The 11,963-nt window shown below is 37.7% G+C and overlaps 2 protein-coding genes across 2 annotated transcripts; one reads left to right on the forward strand and one right to left on the reverse strand. All coding sequences in view use genetic code 12, as the record gives it.

Annotated features, from left to right (window-relative positions):
* Positions 1-1,365: 1,365 nt before the first annotated feature.
* Positions 1,366-10,766, forward strand: VPS13 (vacuolar sorting; the record flags this gene model as incomplete). The annotated part of the gene is made up of 2 exons (XM_001386751.1): positions 1,366-3,916; positions 3,959-10,766. 2 exons carry the CDS (start codon positions 1,366-1,368, stop codon positions 10,735-10,737), a joined length of 9,330 nt encoding a protein of 3,109 aa, XP_001386788.2. The 3' UTR covers positions 10,738-10,766.
* FMT1 (methionyl-tRNA transformylase) lies at positions 10,762-11,808 on the reverse strand (the record flags this gene model as incomplete). The annotated part of the gene is made up of 1 exon (XM_001386979.1): positions 10,762-11,808. A coding segment is annotated over one exon (1,047 nt), but the record flags the coding sequence as incomplete, so codon positions are not given.
* Positions 11,809-11,963: the final 155 nt, after the last annotated feature.

Consider the following 11,963-nt stretch of genomic DNA (forward strand, 5'->3'; position numbering starts at 1 on the left):
AGAGATGGTTGACTATGAATTCCTTTATTGTTTAAAGGGAAAGAAATGGTTCTGAATAAGGAAGGTAAAAGTTGAATATATTTGTAATGCCACGGATTAGCAATCTCAAGGATGATTCATCAGGCCAAAAAAAGTGTGATTCATAAGTCTGTACAGTATGGAAGCGATAAGATAAAAAAATACCCGTTGAGAAGTGTGTAGGTACTGCACATTTGCCAAATTCGTACAAAGATTGTTTCGAAATAGAGCCGCAGTTCGGGTTCTGTTTGGATCTCGATACTGTATATTGAATCCTTAAGTCTTTTAGGCTTAATATTTAAGCTGGCTACGTCGAAGTTGTTTCTACTGAAATCCCTTGCATTAACAGCTTGCTATGAAAGCTCAGATTTGACTCACTTCCTAGGAGGCTTCTAGGTTCCTTAGGAAATTCTGTTAGCTAAATATATAGACAAATTCTCGAGGCGAGAATGTGAAAAATTTTCACGAGATTCCAACTGCCCAAAATGGGATCAACTTGGTCGGGAAATGTACATCTAGACCCATACCAAGTAGGACCAACCATCGCAGTTACATCATATGGCTAAGCCTTCAACTTCGTTAAACATTCTTGAAGTTGATGGAATATAATGTAGGATCAATGTCGTACCACAGCGACATTATACGACATTTGGATTGAATTTCCAACAGGTTCAATTTGCTTGATCACCTGATCTGTAAGTTTGCAATATACGAAATATGGCTCTTTTAATCTTGGAGGCCATACGTCCTTCCAGTAAGCAACTTCAATAATGAGTACGGAAAAGTACAAATCTAATGAATGGTTCCACTCTTCTTACCACGGCAATCAAATTTTGCAATAATTTGTTGAAAAACGTAAAATCAAGCAGTAGCTATATACTCTATTTGGTAGTACTCAAAGATTCCGTTGATCAGTTTCATTGGGTTTGATTCAATCTGAAAATACAACTAGAATTAAATATCTGTAATATTGACTTGAACTATTCAGTTTTGTTTGATGTTGTCTGAATCTTAGATGTCCAATAGGACATTGAGATTATTTGTTGGACAAGCATTTGGGAAATCTCACGAACAAAAGAAAGGTATAAATGAAATCATCACGGACTACTTACTCTTGTAGTAAATACAATGCTTGAAAAATCAGGCTTTCTTCTCCACCAGCACAAACTTTCCTGTAAAAAGTAGCTGCAAACTTGAATCCTATAGAATATTTCGTTCCTGTACAAATACGAAAATCGCAACAACGCAGATCATCAAGTATAGTAAAAGGGGTACAACAGTGTTATATATCGCAAATCTCAGAAGTTTCATTCAATCTAGATCAAGTTTGTGTAATCGTCCATAGCAATGTTTGAATCTTTGGTGGCAAACCTTGTGAATCGATTTTTGGGATCGTACATTGAGAACTTCGACGCGAAGCAGCTCAATATTGGGATATGGAGTGGAGACGTAAAGTTGAAAAACTTGAAATTGAAGAAAGAATCCCTAGACAAATTCAAACTTCCAGTTGATGTAAAATTCGGTCACCTCGGTGAATTGACCTTACAAATTCCTTGGTCAAACCTCAAGTCAAAGCCAGTTAGAGTCATAATTGAGGATGTTTACTTGCTTGCGTCTCCTAAGATCATAAAGGACTTTGATATAGAAGAAGACAATCGTCGTGAACTAGAATTAAAGAAGCAAAGATTGGAAAACTTGGAAGCCATTCAGAGCGTAACTTCACAGGCTCAAGATGGGATAGACACAGCTCAAAATGAAACTTTCACAGAATCTTTAATTACAAAAATTGTAGATAATTTACAAGTTACAATCAAAAATATCCATATAAGGTACGAAGATGACTCGGTTTTGGCGGAATCTCCTTACGCATTGGGTATCTCATTGAATGAATTGTCAGCAGTTTCTACTGATGAAGGTTGGAAGCCAAGTTTTATTGAAATAACCCAAACCTTAACAAGAAAGCTTTTAACATTGAAATACTTAAGTTGTTACATGAACACTGAATCATCTTCCATTTATACCGATAACTACGAGGACCTCTTGAATCGGTTTAAGGAATCAATCATTACAGATCAAAACTATTCAATAGATTTGCAATTCCTAATTAAACCTGTTTCAGGTGGGGGCAAGATCACGCTTAACAAGGCAGGTTCTACAGAGGCATTCCCTCATATTAGGGCTGAATTGCTGTTCAAGTCATTTAGAATCGAGCTTGACTCACAACAGTATCGGGATATCTTGTGGACTGCATCAAAATTTCACTGGTATACTAAGACTCATAAATTTAGGAAATTCCGACCAAAGGTTACAGTTGAAGAAGATCCAAAGCAATGGTTTCAGTACGCTGCAAAGTCTGTATTGAACGAGATACACGAAAGGAACTATAAATGGAGCTGGGAGTATTTTGCAAAGAGAAGAGATCAAAGAAAAGCGTACATTAAACTTTGGAAAGCAAAATTATCCAATAACATGACAACAGATCAAAAGTATGATCTTTCAAATTTGGAAACGCTCCTACCATTTGAAGATATAAAATTTTATAGATCATTGGCAAGAAGTGAGCTTCGAAAACAGAATGCAATTTCTTTGGCATCAGAAAGTGGTGCAAATAACCCGCAGAATACCTCCTATGGAGGATGGATATCATCATGGTGGGGTACTGCACCAGCTGCAGATGCTTCTGCTAATAACACCATAGAAGAGAAGACAGAAGCCGATGAAAGCAAATTGGAACTTTCGTTGACAGATGATCAAAGAAAAGCATTATATGATGCAATTGACTATGACGAAAACCAGGAGATTATAGACTCAATTGATTTGCCTAAGGACAGAGTGAAACTAGAAGTGTTCACTTCATTAGAAGAGGGTGGCATTACAATAAGACGAAGGACTGATGAACAAAATTTAGCTGAAGTTGTGTTTGAAGGATGTACAGCTCAATTTTACCAACGCCCGGACTCTTTCTTGGCAAAATTTCAATTACAAGAGTTTAGAGTAGAGGATGGAACGGGAACTACGTTGTACAAGCATATTGTTAGTGTTAAACAGATGCATTCACACTTGCATGAAGATTCGAATGTAATCGCAAATGACCCATTCTTTCAAATGTCTTTTGAAAACAACCCACTAGACGAAAGTGCTGATTCTATTTTACTAGGGAAATTGAAGTCGATGACTATATTTTATAATCCGATGTTTATTGAAGAAGTCGCCCGATTTTTTAGGCCTCCAAAAATCCACCTTGATACAGTCGGTGCAATTATGAATGCTGCTGAAGCAACTGTCGAAGGACTTACTGCTCAAACTAGAATTGGTTTGCAGTACGCGCTAGAAGAACATAAGACCATAAATGTCAAATTAGACTTGCAAGCGCCTCTTATAATTGTTCCGTTGGATCCTTCCAACTTTAAGTCACCAGTTGCTATTCTTGATGCAGGTCATATCAGTGTAGTAAGCAATTTGGTTGATAAAGCAATAATAGAAGAAGTTCGCTCGAAAGAAAGCTACACAGAAGATGATTGGAAGAAACTTAACACCTTGATGTATGACCAGTTTAACGTGCATTTACAGGATGCACAATTTCTTGTAGGTCCAAATATTAAGTCCACCATGGAACAATTGCATTCTGAGACTAGCAAGGGAAATTCATTAATGCTTGATAAGCTCAACATAAAATTGCTTTTGGGAATTTCGATACTTCCTGATGCACACAATTTAGCAAAGTTTAAGGTAAGCGGAGAAGTGCCCGAAATCAATCTTGCCATCAATGATTTCCAATACAAAACTATCATGCAGATCATTGATGCGTCGTTGCCTAATTTTGATGAATTTGATGGAGAAGAATCAAGTGTGTTTGAAGCATTTGGAACTCGAAATGGTAGTGTTGAAATTGAAGATAGTCCAAGTGAACAGAGGAATCCGGTAGATCAGACCGAGAAAGCTGACAAGACTAACATGGATTCCAAACAAATCGAAGCAATCAGCAAGCAGCATATATTCGAGTTCAGTTTTAATGTCCAACTGGTCAACATTTCACTTTCTAGATGTATCAATGGACACACTCTTCAGACTGAGCCATTGGTAGACTTGGTTGGAGATTACTTGTCGTTGAATTTTTATAACACGCAAAAATTGATGCATCTAGATCTAATTTTAGACGACATAAACCTAATAGATCATATTGAACGATCAGGAGTCCCTGAGTTTGCCAGATTGATTTCGTCAAATAATTTTACTGATGAGGAAATCGTGAACAAGGAAATCTTCAAACTTGACTATTGGAGAACGCAGAGAATTGTTGAATACAATGACAAAGAAATTGAAGTATTTGACCAGGATATTAAAATGGATATTGCGACGGTCAAATTTGTAGTTTCTAGAAAGTCCTTGTTGAGCCTTCTTAATTTTGTGTTGAACACTTTCACAGATCCAAATGCAGAGGCGACACCAGCCGACGAATTGAAACACAATGACTCAAGAGACGATGAAGTATCGCCACAAAAGATTAATGTGAAGATTAATTTGGATAGTATTATCTTGGTTTTGAATGAGGATGGTCTCAAATTAGCGACATTGAAACTAAGTACAGCTGATATTTCCGTGTTCTTAGTCCCAGAAGAAATGGAAGTCAACGGTAAACTAGGAGCTCTTAGCCTACACGATGAGATTAATCAAGGCTCTCCAAGAGATTCTCTCTTGAGAAATTTAATCAGCATGGAAGGAGACAATCTTGCGGAATTTGTCTACAAGACATTTGATAGAGAGATCAGCGCGAACACATACAATACTTTTATTTCATTTAACACAGGTGCCATTGCAATTAATTTTGTTGAAAGTTCGTTGAATAGAATCCTTTCTTACTTGAGTCAGTTCTTGAAGATGAAAGCTATTTATGACAAAGCTAGAGACGCTGCAATCAACCAGGCTGGTCAAATTGATGATGCAAATAAAATAAAGTTCGATTTACTAATCAAAGCACCTACCATTATTTTTCCAACTTTGGTGAAGAATTCGAACATGCTATATGATACAGTTTCTGCAAGTCTCGGAGAGCTTTATGCATACAATGAATTCAAAGAACTGAATGGAATAATGAAAAATATAATCTCGACTGGAATTCGAAAAGTAAACCTCTTGTCGTTGTTCCACTTCGAAAAAAATTGTAGACAAAAATCCAAAATAGTGGATAACTTCGATGTGTCATTCTTGATTGATTACAACGAGACGTACGTCAAGGATATTCCTACCTTTATTATCAATGGAAGGATGCCGGCTTTGGACTTAAACTTGACGGAGTTGCAGTTGAAGAAATTGCTTTCACTTTCAGATTCTGTTTTAAAAGTCTTCAATTTTCCAGATGCAAGTTATACATTCGATGATATTGAAATAGACGCTGAGAATGCAAACGCAGTTATTAGACACGATACGACAGTAAGAAATGCGAATGTTACAACTAAACCAATTAAGTTGGACGTTCATGAGAGTCAGGCCATAGAAATACCTCCAGAGCATAGGAATGTGGAATTGAAGTTCGAGGTACCTAGCATATCTTTGAAAATTTACAACAGGACTTTCGGTATTGAAGATATAGAGAAGAAAAGGTTGGCATCATTCAGTTTAAATAAGTTTGACTTCGATTTTGATATGAGAGAGGACGGACACTTCACATCAAACTTCAGTGTCGGTTCATTTGTTGTAAGTGATATCAGGGAGAATACTGACAGTAAGTTCAGAGAATTGATACCGCCTATAAGTGGAGACAACGATCAATTTGTTCTCTCAGTAACAACAGACGGTCCAGCTGAAAAAAAGAATATTACGGCCATGCTTACCATAGAAAAACCAAGCACTATCCTTGTTCTAGATTATTTGTTTGAATTGAAGGCATTCTTTGACAAAGGATTTGAGAAGGATAGTTCCATGATTGTCGATTACGCCCAAAATCGCGAAATGATCACTGGAGACAGAGGAAGCATCAGCGGTTCTGCAAAGATTGATAATAGTCCTGGACCTCAGCCATCTTCGCTGAATATTGGATTTTCAATAAATGTAAAGGAGCCTTCTGTCATATTGCTAGCTGATTCTTCAAAAGAAGATACAGAAGCAATTGTGTTCAAGGTGGAACAAGTTTTGGTGGCTAGCCAGAATGTAATATCTTTAGCAGCAAACAACATTGGACTCTTCTTGACTGCTATGAATGATTTTGATGACACTAGATATAGAATAATTGACGACTTTTCTGTGTCATTTGCTCACGATTCAAATGGTTCTACGTCAACGAGTTTCTTAACAAATATTCAGGCATCAGTCGATCCCATGATTGTAAGGGTGTCGCTAAGAGATATCAGATTAGCATTGGATATATTCAACCATGTGAATGAATTATACAGCAAGGCACATGCGGATCAAACTGCTAGCCAAGAATCTGACTACAATTTGTCCGAAGATTTCAAGAGAAGGCTCTCCAAATACGCTCCAAGCATCCTAACTAGCCTTTCCGCAAAGTCGCTCACAGCTAAAGAAGCTGTACTGATTGATAATGCCACAGTTGTAAAAGGCGAAGAATTGGTGGCAAGCATTGGAGGTGTCAGATTCGTCTTGATTGGAGATGTACATGAATTACCAGTCCTTGATATGAATGTTAAACCATTCGAAGTCAGAGCTATTAATTGGTCAACTGATTTAAATGCTGAAGTTCACATTGAGCAATTTGTCAATATTTACAACTACGCCAGATCTACATGGGAGCCACTAATTGAACCATGGCCCATTGCAATTTATGCCTCAAATGTTCTAACACCACAGAAAAGCTTACTTGTGGAAGTCGTTTCCCGCCAATTGGCCGAGATAACCCTAACTTCACATTCTGTTGCATTATTGTCTCAAATATCGAGTTTGATTACGTCCGATCAGCGCTTGAAACTACGAGGAGAAGATAATCCATATCTAATTGTCAATGAAACGGGATTTGACTTGGAAGTATGGTCAGATTCTTCTGATGATACAAGGGAAAACAGAAGGGTTATAAAGTCACACGACAAGTTATCTTGGTCATTCGAGGACTGGAGAGATATTCGTGAGAATTTAGATACGAACAACAAGGTTGGAATATTAGGTGTTAGATTATTGAATTCGCAATACGAGATTGTGAACGGCATTTCTGCAACTGGCGAAGGTGAAGAATTGTTTATTTTGTATCCACCTGTAGATGGAGTTCATAATAGATTGTCATGCGATATAGCATTAGGAGATGATAATGTTAAGACGATATTGTTCAAGTCGACAGTACGCGTTGAGAATGACGCAGATGTTCCTATTATCGTCAAAGTTATGAATGATAATGCAACAGAAGAGTTGGTGATTGAATCAAAGAAAGGAAAGGCATTGCCGATTGATTTTGTTTATGCCAGTGCAATCAAGATACGACCTTATATTGATACTCCTTATGAATGGTCTGATAGACCACTACATTGGAAAGATCTAATTAAGAATGAAGTGTCTTTGAAATGTTCAGCGGTTCTCAGTAACGATTTGTCGTCATTTTATTTTCAGGCTGAAGCAATTTATGATCATGAAGAGCCTTTGGCTAGAATTTACCCCCATTTGAGGTTAGTGATTTCTGCTCCTGTGGAAATTGAGAACCTACTACCCTTTGACTTAAATTACAGGTTATATGACAAGAATCTCAAGAAAGATTGGAAGGGACTGGTTGACAAGGGAATAAAGAGTTATGTGCATGTTGTCAGTTTGGAAAATTTGCTTTTATTAAGTGTCGAGCCGAAGAATTGTAACTTTGGAAAATCTGAATTCGCTATTATTAATATATCAAAGGCAAGTGAATTTAAAAGAGAGAACACACTCATTTTAAGAAGCCAAGATGGTCAACAATTAAAATTAAGAATTTACTACCCGAGAAAGAAATCAAATAGCACAAGTCTTCGTGTGGTTATTTATTCTCCTTATGTCATTTTGAATAGAACGGGCCAGAATCTTCTTGTTGATGAAAAGGGAAACCTGACATACTCATACGGGAAACTGTCGTTACAGCCAGTGATTCCAGTTATGTTTTCATTCGATAGGTTTGGTGACCGACAAAATAGGGCACAATTGAAAATTGGAGATTCTGCATTTACAGCCCCCATAAGCTTTGATGCGCTAGGCCAAGACATAAACGCGAAAGCTCAGGTGCCTGGCAGACAAATTGAAATGAATGTTGGGATTTCCATCGCGGAAGGAGAAGGTAAATATAACTTATCGAAGGTGGTAACGATCGCTCCAAGATATATCGTGAGAAATTCTCTCCAGGAGACCCTACAAATTGTTGAAAATGGGACGACCAAACAAATTCAGATAGGACCAAAGGAATTATTGCCTCTTTACGGTCTTCGAAGATTAGAAAAGAAGAGTATTTTGATTAAATTCTTGCATTCTTCTAAAACTTGGTCGTCACCATTTACCCTTGATGATATTGGCCAATTATTTATCAAGGTGTACAAGGAAAATGTTGGACAAGTCTTATTGAAAGTGAGCATTATTTTGGAAAATGCTACAATGTTCATTCAGATAGAAAATGCAAACAATAATTGGCCATTTTCAATTAGAAACTTCAGTGACTCTGAGTTTTACGTCTACCAAAATGACCCAAATATCAATGAAAATGGTGAACTCGTCAAAAATGACACACAATACAAGCCTATTTACTACAAAATTCCAGCTAAAAGTGTCATGCCGTACGCTTATGACTATCCTAATGCTGTCATCAAGGAGTTGATAATTAGATCTCACGGTAGGGAGAGAGCTGTAAATTTAGCTGAAATTGGAAACTTGAAGCCATTCAGACTTCCACCAACCCAAGATGCAGAGCAACTGATTGTCGATCTCAACGTTGTGGCAGATGGACCTACTCAATCATTGATCATAACCAATTATGATCCTTCAGTCAGCTTGTATAAACTCCCTGGAGAAAAATCAAGCTCAACGGTAGCCCTATCCCAGAACTTTGAAGCATCCGAAGGTGACGAGAATTATCATATCAAGATCGTGACCAAGTTTGAAGGTTTCGGGTTATCGTTGATAAATACTAGATTCCAGGAGTTATGTTATATCACAATTCGAGGATTGGAACTTAGGTACAACGAGTCAGACTTATACCAGAACATCAGCTTTAAATTGAAGTGGATGCAAATCGACAACCAATTATACGGAGGAATATTTCCGATTATACAATACCCAAGTGTTATTCCTAAGTCAGGTAGAGAGCTAAATAGCCATCCATCGCTTTCCGGATCACTCGTTCGCGTCAAGGATGATAGCCATGGAGTTCTCTTTATAAAGTATGCGACGATTTTGTTGCAGGAGATGACCTTTGAAATTGATGAAGATTTCTTGTTTGCTCTCTTAGAGTTCGCTAAGTTTCCAGGTGCAAGCTGGAACAAGGAATCTGTCGATAAACTATGTGATGCTGAACTCAAGCTTCCAGAACCAGGCAGTTTGACAGGAGCTAGCGATATCTACTTCGAAGCTTTGCACCTTCAACCGATCCAATTGAATTTGTCATTTGTACGTACAGAAAGAGTTAATGCAGAAGACAAAGCTTCATCCCAAAATACATTAATGTTTTTCTTCAATGTCCTTACAATGGCAATTGGAAATATTAATGATGCTCCTATTAAATTGAACTCTTTGTTTATTGAGAATCTTAGAGTTCCAATACCCATCTTGATTGAATCAATTCAAACTCACTATGGGCAATCATTTTTCTATCAAGTTCATAAGATTCTTGGTTCCGCTGATTTCATTGGAAATCCAGTAGGTTTGTTCAATCACATTTCATCTGGTGTACTTGATATTTTCTATGAACCATATCAAGGTTTCATTATCAATGACCGTCCTCAAGAGTTGGGAATTAGCATTGCTAAAGGTGGATTGAGTTTTGTGAAGAAGTCAATTTTTGGATTTTCAGATTCCTTTGCGAAGTTCACCGGTTCAATTGCAAAGGGGTTGTCGGTTGCGACAATGGATAAGAACTTCCAAGAACGTCGTAGACTTAACCAACGCCGAAACAAACCAAAGCATGCTCTCTACGGAGTTGCATCAGGCGCCAATTCATTCTTCGAATCCGTCTCTTCTGGAGTTACAGGCATTGCAACAGCACCCATAGAAGGTGCAAACGCAGAGGGGGCAGCTGGGTTTTTCAAGGGCCTTGGACGAGGTGTTGTTGGCTTGCCAACAAAGACTGCAATAGGGTTCTTTGATTTAGCATCGAATGTTAGTGAAGGCATCAGAAACACAACAACAGTTTTTGATGCAGAAGGATTGGACAAAGTGAGACTTCCAAGACACATCCCTCACGACCACGTTATAAGGCCTTTTTCGCAAAGAGAAGCCCAAGGACAATACTGGCTCAATTCAATTGATGGAGATGTTTATTTTAGAGAGACGTATTTGGCGCATTTACTACTTTCAGGTGAAGAGAAGGTAGTTTTGGTCACATATAAGATGATTGTACTTTTCGAAGTTAACAATTTGAAATCCAAATGGGTGATTAGCTTTGACCAGATCAAATCTATTTCAGTTGAACCTTCTGGATTGAGTATTGGACTCAAGAGGAGAGAGGGTCCATTCATCCCCATTCCTGAAAAGAAAAATAGAAACTTCTTGTACAACAAGATTGCCATTGCTGTTGAGGAATTCAATAAGCACTGCCAAATAGTATTATAGATATAAATCTAGATAATACATGAATTAGTTGAAACATGTAGCATCAAATTGATGAGGAGTGTCTCCAGATCTCTTTGCCAATGCTTTAAGAAAAACTTCTGGTACCTCTTCCTTGCAAGCTTGAAATTTTAGTTTTCTAACGCCAATATGACCATCTACGGTTTTTATAATCAAACGGGGATTACTCGAATCCTCAAGACAAAATTGACCAGGCTTGGAAATCGAAGGGTAATATCCACATTTAATAACCTCAATATCAGAAAGAATAACCCTCTGGTTCTCCTGTATTACCTTTTTCTTTCTCTTCAAGTTCACAAATTTGTAAGAATGCAATGGGCCCAATGCATCTTCCATCCGTTTTATCTGCAACGAAGATTTGATTGACCATTTTATCTCAGAGCTTGATGGACGTATTTTGGGAGCAAGCGAAAACGCGTACTTATTCTCACTTCGAAGATGGGGCGAACAATTTTCCATGAATAGACCTTCGTCTATAACTTGAACCAAGAGATCACTTCCGATGGCCCCCAAACGAATTTGCAAGCTCTCAAAGTTATCTTTATTTGAAACAGGTATTTCTTTTGATTGCAAAATTATATTACCTTGATCGAACTTCGTTGGATGAAGGGTCTGTACTGTGCAACCAGCCGTTCTATCGTCATTAAGCAAAGTATACTGAATCGGCGAAGAACCAGAATATTTAGGAAGCAATGAAGGATGGACATTGAGACCTCCGAATTCGCAGGACTCCAAAAACTTTGCGGGTATAAGCTTTCCATATGAAACTGCAATTGCCAACGAGAATGTATTTGAATTCAAAATGCTTAGTATATCCTCTGTGGAATCAGCTCGTAACACAGGAATGCTATTCAAACTTTCCTCTAATTTCTTACAGTAGTCACCAATTGGTAGATCCACATAAGCTTTTAGATTCCTTCCAGTAGGCTTGATGGTTCTGGTGACAACCTTGATGGACAGAATTCTCTCTGGGTGTTGCAATTTGTACCTGTAAAGTCTATCTAACGATTGCACGCTAAAAGAATCACTTCCAAAGAAAGCAATATTTAGAGGAGGTATAGCTGATTTCAGAGGAGAAAGCGTACTGATATACCTCACTCCGATTAATCCTCTGAGAGTCAACCTATTACGATTCCTAATCAATATCATGTCTTCATCTTGGAAGAGATTTTGAAAATTGCGAAAAATTATGACGCATTATTAGATTT

The sequence above is a fragment of the Scheffersomyces stipitis genome, chromosome 1, assembly GCF_000209165.1.
Source record: "Scheffersomyces stipitis CBS 6054 chromosome 1, whole genome shotgun sequence".
NCBI classification, from domain to species: Eukaryota; Fungi; Ascomycota; class Pichiomycetes; order Serinales; family Debaryomycetaceae; genus Scheffersomyces; species Scheffersomyces stipitis.